Raw genomic sequence first — 18859 nt, forward strand, 5'->3', positions numbered from 1 at the left:
GTCTTACCCTGAGTAGGAAACCATAAATCAAAACCCTGAAACGGTCGACGTCAAACGAATCCTCAGTTTTTAATTCCTGTTATCAATGAAAAAGTTGGATGCCTAAAGTAAAAAATCACCATGTTTACTGAAGCTGAACTTCTTAACAAATGGAAAAGCTGATTTAAAAATCAATAGACTGCCTTGTTCAAGGGCAGATTAACTCCAGATGCAAGAAAAACTGACACATTGCTTTAAGGGGGAAAAAAATGCAGAAATGAAAACTCACTAGATCTTTTTAGAAAATAATCTGCAATATCTTTCCTCCTATAAATAGGATTGAACAATGGGAACGATGCAGCTGATTTTGGCTGAGCCTGTTTGTTGGCTTGGTTCAAAGAATTTGTTGAATACACAGTAGATCTGCTGAGTATATAGATGCACTGAATTGTTTATTCTCTTTGTCAGTGTTGCATATGTCTGCCGTGATAAAGGGAATGTTGCATTTCTGAACCAATAAACCACAAATGTACACGAGGTGATGTTGTGAACTCAAGTTTTCTCAGCCAGGAAAGAAATACAGGAGCGTCTCTGGACCAGTTGATCTGTGTTAGGGTGTACAGGTAAAAATAACTTAGTCAACACTTATATAAATGTACATTATGTATATATATATATGGTTACCTGTAGTGTTTATACAGTATCATTGTTTGATACGCATCTCTGAGATTCAACAGTTTCAAATTAACAATATTTCAATTACATGATTAATCCATCTAAAAAAGGGAATTATGAAAACAAATCGAAGCAAATTCATTTCTAAAAATACTCTTAATAGTTCTGAAATTTTTGTTTTGAATCAAAACAATTGAATATTTTAAAAACAATGATTTTTGCAAATATATACCACCATTTCTTAAAGTAGCATTGTAATGTAAGGAAACAGTTGATGGATTATTATTATTTGGTCACAAATGACCAAAATTAAATACTATGTTGATTGTGGTTTATAAAGAACATAAATGTGAATATCACTTAAACAAAAATGTATTTTGTTTTCTAAGCACAACACATGAAGATTCATAAATCAGTATCCAGTTTCTATAGAATCATTGCAGATAAAGACAAATGTTCCTGAAGCATCTCCTTCAGAATGAATCATTTAGCAGGCCTGTGTTGTCACACTCTATAATCGTGAAAACGGCTGTAAAACTTTCTGTTTAAAACAAACCCGTGCGATAGATGGGCAGTTTAGTCACAGGCAAAACCAACTCCATAAAACAGGCTCTCAAAGAGACATCAATAGCTGTTAATATTTAATTTTGCCCATCCGATAATGCGTTTCACTGAAACAAATCATTACTGTATTGAATTTGAGATAAATGGTGTGCAGAAAATTCTGAGGCTTAAAGCATTTTCCCACTGTTCTGCAAAGTATGCAATTTATATGCATGTTATATAAAGACATATGCGATTATTTATTACGCTTTCATTTCAGGGACAATTTAGATTCTTCATTTTGCAATAAAACACGCATAAAACAATACAACACAGCTACATAAAGTCCTTTTAAAGTTTTATTCACTTAAACTTTTCAGTGTTAAAGCAACAAGAAAACATTTAGAATGTCCTTTGGTGTGATTTTCTTTTTTTACATCTCAGTATATATACTGTATGTAAACTGATATTCTTTGATGCCAGCACGTTGCCAATATACTTTAGGAAAACTTCACAATCAAACTGAAGGAGAAAAAAAAAAGTGTAAATGAAATAAAATTTCAGACAAACGTATTTAAATATTTGATTCTGTTTGCACCTTGATTGAACGCACTAAAATATTGCCCTTAAACACATTTCAGCAATAATACAAAAAAGTTTATGCTCTACATTATCTTTACTCTGTCAAGAAAATAACTTCTGTATTAATACAAAAATTAAATACACTGATGACTGTCTAAGCACTTCATCTGTTGGGGTGAAAACACATCTTTGACCGTGGCCTCAGCAAACAGTCTGTCACATTTCAAAGTCAGCTTTTAATCATATTTTTTGGAGGATAGGGGTTGTGCCACATGAGTGTGACTAACATCACACAGACTGAAAGGAAACCAAAAATATATATATGAAAAAAAATATCAAGGGTTACAGAATTACATTCACAAAAGCACATGGTGGAGGAAGGACGGGGCTCTTGACACAAAGGACACTCTAAAGTTTATTTTCGAGGGTGGGGTCGGGGGTGTTGGCGGGACGAGCTCAATTTGAAAGCAGATCAAATGTGACATTCGCAATAGAATTCCTTGTATCCACAATGCACTGACAGCAAAGAATGCTTGTTTCTTTTCTTAAGTCTTTCCCCATATTATTACTGCTTTATCTTTATTTATTTTTTTGTAATTGTCCAGTTCACACAATCCAGACAGTTTTCCATCGCTCTGTGTCACAATAGCCGAAAGCAGTCTACAGCCAACATGATACCCAGAATGGCTCAGGTGAGGGGCGGCAGCTGGCTTTACTTGTACATGCCGCTGGCTGAACGCAGCTCCCGTTGCCGTGGTGATAAAGGGAGGAAAGGGATGAGTATTGTCCGCTCCGATCCCTGTCACTCTCTCGTTTTGTTAGGGGAGTGAGTATCTATTATGGCTTGGTTCAAGTCTCTTCTTCCTCTTATTTGCTTCATAAAGCATATGCTCAGGTAAATTCTATAAATAACACCTTGATTTTTTTTTTTTTTTACTTTTAGATTTTTGTATTGAATCAATTATTATAAATGCTATTTTTGTTGATGTATTTATTTATTATATTTTGTCTGTCATCCTCTGAAATTTCGCTTTGATATTTGGGCACATTCCACATGGCCGGCCGAGTGTCGGTGGGTCTGGTGCGCTGCTCGTACAGAAGAAGCTGGATAGTCAGAGATCTGCCTCTCAAAGGACCGTGACCCAGCAGATCTCCATGAGGAGAACGGGACCCAGGACGAACAGCAGCAAAAGCAGGATCGGCGGAGGGGGGCGGAGGGAAGCCTGGCCCGAGTCTGATCCTCCGCAGCCGCCCGGCTCGTTCTCACACCGCGGTTTCTCACACAGCAGGCCGGTGTACGCCGGAGGACACTGACAACGGATGTTGTTCACACACACACCGCCGTTTTGGCAACGCAGAAGTTCATTGTCACACACCCGGGCTGTGGTATTGAGAGGAAAAGGGTAAGCAGAAGACAAACACACACACAGGCTACACCCAAACAAGTATGAACACTTCTATGATTACATAGAGCTCTATCCTGAGATATCATATATTCATCTATTGCTGAAAATAGACAAAAATAGTCAATACAAAGTGCAGGCAAAGTATTGATTGAAATGAATCACAAGTAGAAAACTTAATATCATTATTAATAGAAAATCATAAGTAAAAAAAAAATGTTTTACAGAAACTCTTCAGCTTCGATTATTATAATTTTGTTTTCCCTCAAAAAGTTTGCTTGGCATCCCTGCTCATCGGCCTCCTCAAAATTATTTGGAAAAAGTTGAAGTACTATAATTTGTCTGGTTTCATTTGAAACATGTCACTCAAGAGACCTCAGCACTGCCATTAACCCAACCATTAACATGGCATGGGTTTCTGCAAATCCCCGACAATGAATTGCATTCTGCACTGCATCGGGCATCACAACAGGGACACCAAGGCCAGACCTGCTCCCTTCAGATGCAAGCTGTCGAACAAGCTTCAGGCAAACACATTCCAGTGCAAACTAGCAAAACCAACATAGACAAATAAAAACCAATGAACAAGCCATGCCTCTCACATCTTCATCAAAGCTAGAAAAGCACTGTAAACCTGCAGATTGGGAAATAATCATCTAAAACACAAACATTAACCTCCATCAGCTTGCGAGGAATGGTTCTGAGAGGACTTGTGCGTTGCAGCATCTGTTTAATGGCTGTTACCGAGCTATTTTGGGATGGACTGAGCTGACAGGAAGAGCTGGATGATAGAGAGAGGAGGTGTAACTCTCCCAGTCATAACAGGCTGATTAGGGAGCTGGCAGAACTACATGGTCTCCAGCTTCTCTCTCTCCATCTCCTGTGTGGATACGGGCTTTATGGTTGAGTCAGGGAAAAATGAGCCCCTGTTTGTGTCCATAATTCCCCCTGTTCATCACTGCCGAGTCTTTTTACGATGCAGATCAATCGTTCCCTAGTGAAAACCCACACTCGTACCACAAAACAAGACTCAGACACTGGACCTGCAAGATGAACAAGCTATTCGAATTATCAGTGATTAACACACATACAGATTGAATGCGTTCAATTAGTATTAGTCTCATTAGCATTTGTTAGTAAAAACAAGCAAATCATACATTTCTTAACGTTTGGATACACACTGATATACTTCCCTCGATTTACTAAATCATGCATACAATTTACTTTTTTCTTGCGTGTCATATGCGGGTCTTTTTAATTGTAATAAAATAGATTTCTATTAAATAAAATTATTTAATAGAAATAATAATAATTATACAAAGTTATCAGTGTGTATCCAAATGTAAAGAAATGATTAGGACAATAAATTAAATTGTGCTAAAATATTAATTCAATTTAGCAAAATTCATGCATTTTCCTAGTTAGACACTGCAATAGTTTCAATCTTTTCTGTCTGATCTTTAAAGACTTGTTGTTCAGTGTTCAAATTTAAAGCAATTTATTGGTGTTATAGAACAAACTTAATATACAGTTACCTCTGAATACTGTTGAGCTTATTTTCAAAGGTTTGAAAGTCATCATAAACATTATCAGGTCAGTAAGAGAATGCTGTGATATGCTTCTTTTGTTCTATTGCTCTCTCTTCAAATGTAAAACAATTGTTTACTATATAACAGATCGCAGTAGGTCAATAAGTTCATCTAGGTTTTTTCTTAAAGTAATCAAAATATTAATTTAGACCAGTATGTTTTACTTCTGGGGCTCTGATTTAATCATGAAATGACAATCAACTGTCCTTTTCTGAGCATTTTAAACTTGTTTAGCCTGCCCATAAGAAAATAAAGAAATTATGGATCAAAAGATGAAAAACATCTGCTTTTAAAAAGAGGCTTGTTTATAAAAGATGCTTTATTGATTCAATCTTTGTAAATCTCCAAGTTGGCCAATGCTCTTTTATAGACTAGATGTTTCCTTTTTTTAAATTAATCTTATTTTTAAAAGATGTGTAGGACACATTGACTCTTTGCAATTGAGACATCAATGTTGCCTCTTACCAAACTGTACAGAGAGGTAAAAGATAATGAGTTGATCGTGTCTGTGGAAAGACTTTTAGAACAACTCCTCTTTGCGGTAAAGAGCAAATTGATCGATTACCTTTTCCACAACTGTGGCCTTTGGCAAAAGTGTTCTTGTGCTTCATCTAAAGAGAGACTTAAAAGAGGCACACTTTTGTAGATAATGTACTGTATCTCTCAAGAGTTTGGGTCTTTTTGGTTCACCCTAAGAGTTCAACTCTTTCTGTCTCCTCAGTTTGATATCCCCTGATGACCAGAAAAAGGTGCTGAGGCAAGAAGAGCCCCGTCAGTGATTTATAGCTGGTATGGGTGCAAACAAACGCCTTTACCTTCCAAAAGAGGGGGGCATGGAAACTATTTACTCTGCTGTTGGCTGAGAATGTATCTCTCATATCCTACAAACAGTTTAACCTCTATATCCTACCCCACGCTCTCTAGAGCCCAGGCACAAGAAGGCATTTTTATCGAATAAATATGAGAACCTATTTTAAGAGAGCAACAGAAGGTCTGTTTATGTTTAAAGCATGTGCACTCACAACAAGGAACAATGTGCTCAGCCTCCAATTCTGCATTCATAATTTGCTTGCATGTAAATAAACCGTAATAAGAGAATAAATTGAGCCATTTATTGGGTTTGCTTTTGATAAGAGGGATAATATTTATTGAGAACAGCAGTAGATTGCATGGTGCGCTGGAAAGAAAAGGCTTATTTGAAGAAAGATTTGAGCTTTAATTGCATTCCGAAATCTGCACACAGATGGACCGGATCAGGAGAACGAGCGTTATATTACATTTATCACACACATTTTGGCCTTTGGGACTTTTAATGAGACAAATGCAACAAACTTAAATCTCTTATCTAGGACATCTAACAAAAAAAGTGTCTGTGTTGATGACAACATCAAATTAAAATGGTTATGGTGCTTTACCGTAGTGCATCCCATTGACTGAAACAGTCACATGATAATGCATCTTCAAGCTGGTGGGAAATGGATGTGTATAAAGAACATGTCTCTTTATATCTCTTCGAGTACATCTTCTAGAACAGACAGTAATGGGAGTGCATTTGCCACATGTCACCACTTGTACCAAACTCTCTGGTTTACTTTAATCTTGACATGTGATGGTGTGAATTTCTGCTTCTCACACTAAACCAGCCTCGTACTGTTACATTCAAAGCCGCTTTGAACTCAACATACACATTTGATGGACTGTCCATCTTACATTATTACAGCCAAAATCCCTTTGTGTTATCTGAGGCTTTGGTAAATGTTGACCTTTGATGCTGGGAGCCCATTGAAGAATACAAATCAATGCTTGACCTACAGATCGTTTCAACCGCAACACTGGGAGCCAAGAGAGAAAACCAGCCATCATAATGTGGCCATAACAGCAAACAGCCAGAGAACACAGCGCAGGCGTCAAATGTTCTGCTCACTTCAAATATTAGCTCAGCTGTCTGTGTTCATCTGCACAAATGCACATGCATGGGATTATGCCGAGATTTGTTTGCATGACTTATCTCTGTGCTTGAGAACAATTCTACAGTAATACTATTAATAAAAACAATTCTAATAAATTATGATAATAATTCCCTCAAAATTAAATCTGCAGATAAACCTCTAACAAGGCAGTATGACAGGTGTGACTGAGCCTCGGATGGAAGTCAGTCCAAGTTTTTTTTTGTTCCCAAGTGCTGTAAGCAAACCAAGCTGCTCATTCCCGGGTAAGCCAAAAAAGCAGCAGCAAACAGAGAAAATAGAGGGAGAGAAGGGAGGGATTGAGAAAGAGAGGGAAAGGAGAGCAAGGGACTAAAGCTGCAGGTTGGTTGGAGGTTCTACTTACATTTGCAGCCATTGTCCCACAAATATCCTTGTAGACACTCATGGCACTTAGCCCCTGTCGTTCCCTCCTTACATTTACAATATCCTGTGCCATTACAGCGATCAGTGTCTGAGCCAAAGGGATTACAATTACAGTCTGTAGAAACAAGACACACACATACACACAGTGGAGAGATGGGGTCTGTGGTCTTCAGCCTCTCAGATCAGCTCATGAATAAAGTCCCTGTTTTCTACACAAAAAGCATTTTCGCTCAAAATGGGCCTCTGCTGCATCCTTCATGCACATTGCTAGTCTACAAAGGACAGATTTATAACCCGTATATCTGAATATTTACCTTACATCTTCCATTTCAAAGGAACAAAATGAGAAGCATCAGCTGGGGAAGGTGAGTGAGGGTGGAAAATGGAAAAAATGGCATTTAGTTTAGTGAGGAAAACGTATGTTTATGAATGTTTAACGTCTTAGAAGTCCCATTATGCAAAAGTGTAAGGCGATGCAGACTATTACAGACTGATTGCACTGTGCATTATGAATAATTTTACGAAAATATATTTCTATATTTAGTTTAGCACTAAAAATGAGTGGCATGAAGGGAAGGAACATACAAAAGAGAAAAAGAAAGACAGAGACACGTGGTGGAGGGTTCCTGATTAACCAATACGTTTGCTGTCAACAAGTGCATTAAAGTCAAATACTGATATAATATCTTAAAATGATCTCATAATTAAATCCTTTGATACTACAGGAAATTTCCTTGAAGGGGACCATTTCATTAAAGTCAACATGAAACAGCATTTGTAACACATTTCACTTGCATCATTTTAAAACAAGATACTAAACAAAACCCCCCTCTGAAAAATCCAAGTAAATGTTTGGGAATGACAGTAACTCTCTAGGTCATGGATCACTCCTACTAACATTTGACCTTAAGACATCTGGCTTATGACAACTACCCAGGGTCTGATTACTTTCTTGGTGCTGAAGGACCATTCATAACCTAGATCTCTGGGACATCCATGGAGAAGACAGATGTTGAGCTACTAAAGGGTTTTAGTTTAGTTACATTTTTTAAAAATATTTGCCATTCAAATGGTTAATTCTCTTGTGCTGAAGAACTTGGACAAGTAGCCTGAAACTCATGTGTGTAATAGCATTTCACAACTCACAACTGCATTTGTTTTTATTTTAGTTTTGTTGTTGTTGTTTTTTGGCTGGGCTGCTAATTTTCAGTATAAATTCACCAGAATGCCCAGCACAACAGAACTCTACATATGTGGGAATATAGCCTTCTGAATATAGGATTCGCTACAGAGCAGATACTTGTTTAATTTCTAAGTAAGTTAACTTCGAGTAAGTAGAAGACATTAATGCTTATTAATTATTAATGCTTTGCTAAAACACTAACACAGACCTCTCCCAAGATGCACTTTTCACATATTTTGACAGCTCTGTGGCCCTCCTGTGAGTACGGAATTTGCTGGGTTGAGGTGGAGGTCAGAGTCTGTGACCTGTAACACCTAAAGATGTGTGTGTAAGTCACACAGCCGTGACCTGCTCCCAGACACCTCTCTCGCTCTCTTCTTTCTCTTGTTTCTTCTTTCCCAGAGTGACATATGCAGCACGCAGCACCTTTTTCTGTGGGTGCGAGCCCTCCCAGACACCACACTGGGGAAGTGTGAAGGCAGACAGCACCTCTGTCTCACAATGACACCTTTCTGACTTTATAGTCTGTCTTTTTTTTTTCTTTTTCTTGTACTTTTTCCTTTCTGAGCTTTGTAATAAATATTCAAAATGATGTTTTATTAACAAAGTTTGGGAGGAGCACGTTCAGATAATTAACCTAACTAACATAGGAGGAGCTCATCCAGTTAATTCAATTAACATCAGGAGGTATATATACAGCAGACTTACCTCTGTTCTATGACAGTTTTCCAGCATCCCTCCACCACCCCATCTCCTCACTTCTAACTATTCCTATCCCAACCTGGGATGGGGGAGTACTCTATGTTCGGGCCAAATTCCGAGCTCGGAGCCCTCCCCTCGGACAGCACGCCAAGTACGCATAACCTTTACTCTATTTAATTACATGTGTGAACTCGTGAAACACTAATAAACATGCCAATTTTTCCTGACAGTGTCAGGAAATATAATCTGCCATGGATCATTGTATCAGATACTTGCTGATTTTGTGCTCAAATACCGGAGGGATGTGGTTCAACGTGACGTTGCTGACTCACACAAGCATGCGTGAAGAGATTCGGGTGATGAGACAGAGATGGACAGACACAGAGAAGGGAGTGAAGAGATGAAGGATGATGGAGCAATAGAAAGGGAAGGCCATATGGCAGATTTTGGGAGGGTGTGTGATGTGCGTTGGTGGATGGGAGTGCTGGAGGACTGACCTATGCAAACATTCTCATCGTCCAGCTCTGCTGAGGCATTGCGGTAGTATCCAAGCTTGCACAGTTGGCAGTGCTGCCCTCTAGTGTTGTGCTTACAGCTCACGCAAATGACGGTGTTTAGCACCTCGATGTAACTGCAGCGGTTGGAGTGACTGAAGCATTCGCAGTCTTGCAAAAAGGGGAGAGAGATGTGGCTGTGTTTAGGGTAAGTGTGTGCGAGTCGCGGCGGCGCTGCAGAAGAGGGACACCATGGCATGCGAGGTTTGGATGGTCTGAAACAGCGGTAGGGTGGCAGGCACTGCCATGGATGCAGCCAGCGGTGTTAGATGTACGATCACCTTAAGATGAATGGAGAAGCGGTGTTGTTATTAGAGAGTTTGCCTCGAGCACACCACAGCAATGGAGAGGAAAATAAGAATAGGAATGCCACATGGAAATCAAACACGAGTAGATGTAATTTTCAACCTCGACAGAATGTGAGTGCAATTTGAAATTTACATCTACAGTATTTATATTCTATTGCTCATGGAGAGTTGTCTGAAATAAATGATGGAAGGGTGTTGTGAAGGAGCTGGAACTTTCAAACATGAGAATAAAACAATGGCTTCTATTTTCTATGCCCCCGAAATAACAAAGCCTCTCAGGTCGAAAAACGGGTACACAAACTGTATCCTCTCCACAGAACTACTGCCATAAAAATGAAAGACAAAGCACTTTTTTCAGTATTGATTCTGTCAGCTCCAAAATGAGAAATAGCTCAACCAAATCAGAAATAACTTCCTATCTATTTCCCCACAGCCTCCAAAGAAACCAAACAACGTTTATCCAGGACCCGCAAGGAGTCTGTCCTAGTTTCAAAGTGAAGTTGAATCTCAATGCACGGATGCTGCTCTTGGCATAACAAAGCAAAGTGGCGCCCTGACCTGCCAGGGACACTTGGTCAACCTACTGGCCAGAACCCTCAAATCAACGGGTCTGACAGATCTTCTCGTTCATAAAGCCTCCATATCCTTCCCTCCTGAGATGATTCCAGGGCTTTCGGGAGAAATGGAGGGATTCTCATTATCAACATCTGGATTGAGGTCAGGCCTCCTCAGCAGCCTTTTCCCCCGTCCCCCGACTGGAGGAGTCGAGACAGACATATCTCCTGAAAAGCGATCTCTAAAGGTGCCTGGATATGTCAATCATTGAGTCTGAAAAATGTTTTAGAGGGCCCACTTTAACAAAAAAAATTGACAGGGTTCTCGCCTGTGAGCCACTGGAGTTATATCAGATTTAATGTTCTCATCCAAACTTGGATCAGCAACATTGACTATATACAACACATTAATCCGACAGAGTCAACATGATGCTTCCCCTTCTGATTCATCCAAGTAAAATATTTGCCTCCTCGAATATCAAAGACTCGTGTCCCAAAAGCATTCGGGACAGAGTTTACATGCTGGTTCAGGATGGAACTAATAATATAAACAAATTAAACAAAGTAAATAGAATAAAATCAATATATTTTTAATGGTACAACTTGATACTATGCAAAGTGGGAAAAGTAAGGTCAGGGATAGGTGTTCTGCAAGTACAGAAAGTACAGGACTCACTCTGGATTCATTCGGGGGATGGTGGTGGGGGGTAATTCGGATGACATACACTGACACAGTAGTTAGAGGATATGAATCGAGTCCTCCTACCTCTCTTACTGTTTGCAACTTGTACAGAAGGAACGGTTGACAAAGCAACTTGAGGAGCTACTGGACAAAATAAAGACAAAGTAAATCAAATGAAAACATTAAATCAACAGAAACCCTAGATTATATTATGAACATTAATGTTCATACCAAAAGAAGAATGAATTTGAAAGAATGCAGACTATTTAAATCCCGTTTCTCTGTCATAAATGATAAAAATAGACAAAAATGTGCACAGTGCACGTTGCATTCCTTGCAGCTGTTGTGGTTTGGAAGTTTCAACGGCTCTGGAAAACAAAAAGCCTGCATTGCTGGCAGAAACTGCTCAGCTGGCATTAGCGCATTTGAGCTTCCCAGGCTTCTTGTGTGAGAGCACGTAAGGCTTAGATCCCTACGTCCCGCTGCCAGTCCGACACAACAGCAGAACAACAGGGCTCAGAACAATCCCAAAGTTATCAGCTTATCATGCATTCACAAATCAACCCAAGTTTCAATGAGCACTATGTCCTTTACTAACCTCCAACCCCCAATTCAATCAAAACCACTGTTTATGCAGGCCTGCTGTTTGCATGATTTTTCTCTTTGGCCATCTTTCTGCGCAATGTATTAACTTGAATCAGTATACTTAAACAGCCGTGAAGACTCCCTAGCAGGGCTGAGAAAAGATTGAGAGGGCCCAAGAGAGAGCGTCGTTCCTAATTAAAATGGAGGGCATAATGCTTTAAATCATCTTCGTGTGTCTTTATGGCTGTTCAGCTTGTTTCTCAGAAATGCTGAGAGCTCAAAAATCTCACAGCTTTCAGACATGTCAGAAACTCGTACGTGAAAGAGAAAAAGCAAAAAGAACATATTTGTCCATCTGGAATGAGTCAGTATACAACAAATGTACAAAAAAGACTAGCTGTCAGCAAACTTTTGCTGGATCTGTTTCACTCTTATAGCAGTCTAAAAATTGTTCTGTGAGTCAGATCAAAGGAAATTTTATCCAAGTTGAAAAATATACCCTACCTTGATTTCGGTTAGCGACACCTAGAGATGAAATGTTCTGCCGAACTGCATGCAAGCAGGAGAAATCAGGTGTTAATTGAATGCACTGGCTGTCGGATGTCAGATGCACTAGGACGGGTCAAGTTTGGACTCATGTACACATAAACAGCTACACACATCTCCAGATGGGTCATTCATAAAGTTGAGCTGATAGGCTCGATGAGGACAAGCAACCAATAGACCAATCACAGGTCATCTCTAGAGATTGTATGTAATTGAGCTGTGTTTTGTGGCTTACTCTATATTAATACATGGGAAAGACGGCTGACAGAGATGAAGGGAAATTGTGTCAGTGTTTCGGATGCACCATGTGAGACTGGATTGTGCGCATGTGTAATCATGGTTGCTTGAGATACTTGTTAAATTCATCAAATTGATTCATTTGAAGTGTGCTTCTGAATGAAAAAAAAAACCTGACAATTGAAATTATGATTTGCTGGGAACATCCTTATAATTACAAAAAATTAATTTCCTTAGATACGGAAATATGAAGTCAACCTCAGTCTCTCAGTCAACCTCAGAGGCAGCACTAAAGCGAAAGGACCAAACCAAACGTTCCTTCCCTCCAACACAAACATGGTTAAGTCCCTTATGTGCTGCTTCATGGTTGACCTCAGTGTGTGGGAAAAGTGTGTAAAACGAGGACAGGGTGCAGGAATTCCAGTGAGGACACGTCTATGAATTTGAATTCGATTTTTTTTTCACCAGGGACATAGCATGGTGTTTGGGGACTCAGAATGCATGCAGACGCAGGTTACTGACAGAGGAAACCCATCTTGAAGACCCATTATGAAATGGCCTCTATGTCCAATCACATTGGGAGAAATTACTCTTTTTCCATGTGATTCGGGGAATTCCATGAAAATAACTATGAGTTTTCAGTTCAAGCTCCAGTAATATTTTATGATAGAAATTAAAGATGAAAAACAAATAATTGTTCTTGTAAGAATAATAAGATAATGTTAGCTGAGGGTGTGTCAAAATTGTAAAGTGTTTCTCTTTCTTCAGATTAGTGTTTAGCATTTCAGCATCACCTCATCAGTTGAATATTTATTTTATTTTATACTCAACCTCATTAAAACACATACAAGAAAAAAAGGAATGTTTTTACAATTATTTCAAAATGTGATTAGGCTTTAATTTGTAAACTAATAATTTTTTCTAAACTAAAAAAACAATTTGCATTCATCAAACTAATCTAATATTTGGAGAAACACTTTTTTTTGTCCACAACTCTTTTCATAGAGGTTTTCTGTATCTTTATTTTTAATCCAGTTAGACACAACGAGTGAGAACACAGCATTGAACAACCATTGGGGTTACTATCAGTTTGGAAGCTATCAGCCCTCAGATTGACGGATGAATCCAGTTGTCCTCTTTCATCACATTACATGACACTAACACATGCAGAAGCCAGTGTCATGATACCCATGGGACAACATTGAGCACTTTATTATTGATATAAAATGTGTTCTGTATTACCAAGTGATTAGGAGCGATGCTCATCACATCTGCTCTTCATTAATGTTTTTGTTAGTGAAAATTTGGATAAAAATTGGATAAATAAGAAGTGACAGCTTTTAATCAATGCCATCCCAGTAATGAAATGCAATCCTGTAGAGCCTAAATCTCATCTTAAAATATTAATTTTGCTCTAATGCCTGCATTAGGCAATTCTGGCAGGCTTAATAAACTTGAAATAGAATTGGGAAAAGTCAATAAAGAATTCAATTACCCTCAAGCAACTCAAGGAAACTGCAGTGTTTTCTTTTTCAGTCTCGGGCAAAACATCTCCGTCCTCAAGGACTCTCTTTACAAGCTCTCTCTCTATAGTTTTTATGAAAGGGAGAGAATGGTGTTTATAATTGTTATAGTGATGGTCAGAGGACAGTGTTTATGGCTTCAGCTCTGTTTTGGTGCTAAAGTATCATCAAACTGTTCAGGACCCTAGTTGTACTGTGAGTGTCTCATCTTTGTGTCTTTCTGGATGGAGGTGTGTAAATTCACCATGAGGGACAGTGAGTGGATGTTCATGTTGATGATTGTATAAGAAATAATGGAGTGAGCCCATGCAGAAATGGCACAGCACAGGCCATGCTTTACAGCCAAAGACAAAACACACTTGAGGAGAGTGTTCACTTGGTTTAACGTACATTTCTGATTAAAAGTGCAACTTTGTTGTGCAAGTTTTTTGTTCACTTACTTCTTCTCAACAAATGTTCAGTGGTAACACTATATTGTATGAATAAATCAGAGATGTATAAATCCTTATCAACTCCTGTAATAATTCCAATGTTCATTATTGAATATTTGATTTGTGCAATGTTATCTCATACACCTTTGATATGTTACACCAATCTATCCAAAGAGGAAATGTGTATATTTGTCCTGGACCCAAGAGAAGTGAAGCGTATGGAAATATTCAAGGCTCTACATGCATTCTGACTTGTTCAATATCTCTGTGGCTCCAGTTTTCACATTCAACTTCCCTGCACCTGTAACTCTATCTGTCTGCTGGCTTATGAGGTCCCTGGCAGGACCAGATAATACCAGATAGACCTGCATTTCTCATATTAAAATGATATTCTCCCCTTTCTGCTTCTAAGCCCCTATCTTATTATGTGGCAAAACTGCTGTTTGCTAGAAACAGCTTACCTTAAACCTGTTCTAATTAACTTCAAAACTAATCACATTAGGTTGCACAGTTTATAATCAATAGGTCGAATATAAATCAGAAATTAACGTTTAACCAGAAGTGTACTTGAGGTAAAGTGAGAAGCAAAGCTGTTCATCTCGCACTTCCTGTTGATTTAGATCTATGAGTTTGTTTACTTACTAACTGGACCAACGCTATTTGGCAGACCTAGAAGAGAGATGAGAGAAGAGATTATATTAGTAACAGTATATAGAAATAGCAATAGCAACAAATTTAAAATGCAATAAAAAGTGCAAAAATGTGTTTAAAAAAGAAAAGAAATTAAAAGCAATAATTACATTTTACATTCTATAAATATATATTTCCATAAAAATACATAAATGAAATAATCATAACACAATAAATAATAATAATACATATAAATAAATATTGGGAAAAAAACACATACAATGCACATAACATGTTCACACTAGTTTGGTTCGTTTGGTCCGGGTCAAAAAAAAAAAAACTTAGCTTAAACTTAAAAACTTTAAAAACTCCGCTTAGCATATGCATTTTAACACCATATAGGGATTCATTTCTTAACCTGATTGTTCAGCTTTTATGACGTTTCGAGACGGAACTTCCCGAACATCCAAACCTGCTGGGCTAAATTTGCTCATTGTATGTGCGTAACTTACATACAGTATGATTGTGTTTAGACTCGTGAAGAGCTTATAAAATGTGTAAAGGAGTCAAAACAACGGGTTGCATCTTGTGACATCATGTCCCATTTTTGGTTAGTTTACATGCTTTTGGTCCGTATTGCGTTCATATTTGATTCAAACCACACCAGAGTTTGTTTGGAAGTGGACGGAGACACATCTTTTCAGCGGTCTCGGTCCACTTGTTTGGTGCGCACCAGGGTTTGCATGGTAGTGTTCACACTTCAAATGAACCGCACTAACAGAACAATTGCACCAGGGTTCATTTTAATTGAACCAAATGCCAAGTGTGAACACACCCATAATCTGGTTTTTATGTAATAAAATAGTTTGTAATGTACTGCTGGACTATCTCTCACTATACTTGATACAGAACTTGAACAAATAAACAACCTTGGTAAAACAACTATTTCAAACAATGGATGACAGCAGAGAACCACCCTAGGATAATTCATAAAAAAAAAACACACACACAAAGCAAATCCAAAGGTAGGAGCAGGTTCAAATATTATATCTGCATTCCTAATAAATAAAAATAAACCAAAAATGGTGAGATATAAGAATAGATGCTACGTTTCAAACAGACCATTTGGAGAGCAGTGAATGATGGAGAACTGATGGAGAACTATTGGAGAGCTGAACTCACGGCCCTGCAGTGTGCCATTGATCTAGTGTGCGCCATCTAATCTCTCCCCCTGATCTCTGCTTCATATGGACATTTAAGAGTCAAATTTATGACCTTTGGAAGGAGGGTTGAGAAATCACTTGGAAAATAGGCACCTCCAGGCACCTCCAACGAACATGTGTGAAGACTGAGACAGAAAGATAGAAGAGGGGAAGGAGTAGAGAGGAAAACCTGCATATGGAAACATTAACTATAACATCATGCTTTAGCATTCACACGTATTCTGCCAATACCAAAGAGAGATTGGTATCTGCCAATCCCTTGATTTCATTGATGAAATCAAGAGAGAAATCTTTCACACTTCATAGAAGACTTCATGTAAGCTCAAATATGCAAATTATATTGGGACAAATTGTTCCGGGTAATTTCGGTGGAAACGCGGCTTTAGTCTTTATGATATTCTGGTCCATAACAGTAAGGCTTGGTTCCCTCTTTCAGTGTCTTTTTTTTTTTTTTTTTTACTTGAACGTCATCATGGAAAAATTACAATGATTGATGCTGCATCTGACACCACAGAAACAAATACAGACGTCTCTATATACTCTAAACAGCATCAACAGTGTAACACAGCACCTCTCACAGCACATTGTCCGCTCTCTTTGCTTTAAATACAGTCAGGCTTTTAGTCATGGTTCTCATTCATCCTCACGATTCATGTAAGTGCTATACAACCTCACTTTTATTTTTATTTATTTATTCACCTCTCCTCTTTTGAGTTGGACAGTCGTCTGCCTGAGACGGACACAACATATCATGTGTCATATCATTAGATTACCTTTCAATCAGAGCGGTTTTTAGCCCCCCTCACCTGCTGGAACTCTCCATTATTTCCGAGAGCAGGAATCAAATTGTGAAGCCTGATGCAGAAACACATTAGGCTGCTTATGTTTATTGCACACTCCATTGATTTTTACCATCTGAACTTCTGCACTCTGGGGTCACTCGAGTCTCCAGGATCAACTGATGATGGGCAGGAGTGTGTGTGTGCTAAATGAATATATATCCAATATTTTTCCTGTACCTGATTTTACATGTTGGGTTGTCATCTTTATGCTATTGTTTGTTTACACTGTCAGAAAATGTTTGCAAAATGTTTTAACTTTAGTAGCTTAATGGCTTATTGTGTTGTTGTGTGTGGCTTATTGAATAATTATTGATGTTTGTGTGTGTGTATGAGAAAATAACCCATATTACAAAAATAAAACACTGCAAATAATACAAAATGTGACATTAAAAGTGTATACAGTTCAAAAGTGACACCAGGGGGTAATTGGTGAAATTAAAGTCTCTGACCAGTGTTTACAGAGCTTGATGACTGATGAAAATATATGTACTATTAAAAAGAATAACTGAACATCAGTTCACAAATAAAATATATTGTTTACATATATACATTTATGCTGTCAATCAATACAAAAAGTAACGAATTAAATCGCACATTTTTCTGTAATTAATCGTGATTGAACATTGAAGTTTTAATATATTTTTATATTGTAATAAGTTCCATTAATTTAATTTAATCTCCAAATTAATGTAGAAACGTTATGTTAGAAATGTGTGTTTAATGGCATCTTTTTCCCCGGCCAATATCACCGATACCAATAATGCTACTGACGTACTGTATCTATGAAAATTATAACCATTAATTATAGGCATTTAGCATTACAGTATAATTGAAAGCTATACTTGCTTACCATTTATTAGGCTTTAAATAATAGAACAACTTTTAATTTAAGTGAACTTAAAACAATCTTTACATAAACCCATCATAATCAATGCCACATTCACCAGCTCTTCAATATATTAGGGCTCATTTTTTTTTCTATGGGCCGAGTCAGACCGGTTCAGATTTATACTTGCCCTATCAAAATGCACAAAAAGTTATTGTTTTTACAGTTTTTGTCCAATGTAATCTTGTGTAAACAGTGCTTTAAGATTTTTAGGTAGGTCTAACAGGTAGGATATATACAGAAATTGAATAAAGTTCTCATTCACACAGTTACACTGTAACACATACAGGAGATTCACACACAGATGCAAGCGCCTATTTTACTGCGTTTTATTTAAGGTCTTATCTCGCGTGAATGTTTAAAAGCATTTGCATTGAATAAGAGCGTGACCATTTAATGTAATGTAACGCTAGCCAAAGGATGATGGAAAAAAATGGATACTTCGTTAATTGCGTTAAATATTTTTAAAACAGAAACAGGAAAACATTTATTACGTGTGTTAAAGCGTTAATTTTGACAGCGCAAATATATATATATATATCAGTGTGTGGGACTTATTCCACATTCCTTCTATTCATATTTTAAACAAATACTTCCTTGATTTTGTGCAAATCCACCTTTCCACAAATTAATAAGACCCTTTTCTCACAATCAAGCAATTATGCCATCAAAATACACCTACAATGTTATGTGAACCTGCACAGAATGATAAAGAATAGACAGTCTCTTAGGGGGAAATCCACCCACACACACCTAAACACATGTTATACTGACAGTTAATTTTTCAGGCTTCCTCCCAGAGGTTGACGGGACGTAATTAACCCAACCTGGGCAAGATACCAGATCTGTCC

General features: G+C 37.9%; 1 protein-coding gene across 13 annotated transcripts in view; it reads right to left on the reverse strand.

Annotated features, from left to right (window-relative positions):
* Positions 1-1523: 1523 nt before the first annotated feature.
* Positions 1524-18859, reverse strand: part of ntng1a (netrin g1a) — a 91992-nt gene continuing 74656 nt past the window's right edge. For 2 of the 13 annotated variants that reach the window (XM_079601146.1, XM_079601141.1), the window contains exons 5-8: positions 15070-15096; positions 9505-9672; positions 7103-7237; positions 1524-3160 (exon numbers count right to left, since the gene is read on the reverse strand). In XM_079601146.1, coding sequence (XP_079457272.1) covers positions 2907-3160; positions 7103-7237; positions 9505-9672; positions 15070-15096 — 584 coding nt within the window. In that variant the 3' untranslated portion in view covers positions 1524-2906. Of the gene's footprint in view, positions 3161-7102; positions 7238-9504; positions 9673-11189; positions 11250-12194; positions 12240-15069; positions 15097-18859 lie in introns of all 13 variants that reach the window. The other 11 variants (XM_079601151.1, XM_079601150.1, XM_079601143.1 and 8 more) reach the window with 9 other exon arrangements.

This window comes from Phoxinus phoxinus (genome assembly GCF_949152265.1).
Source record: "Phoxinus phoxinus genome assembly, chromosome: 24".
NCBI classification, from domain to species: Eukaryota; Metazoa; Chordata; class Actinopteri; order Cypriniformes; family Leuciscidae; genus Phoxinus; species Phoxinus phoxinus.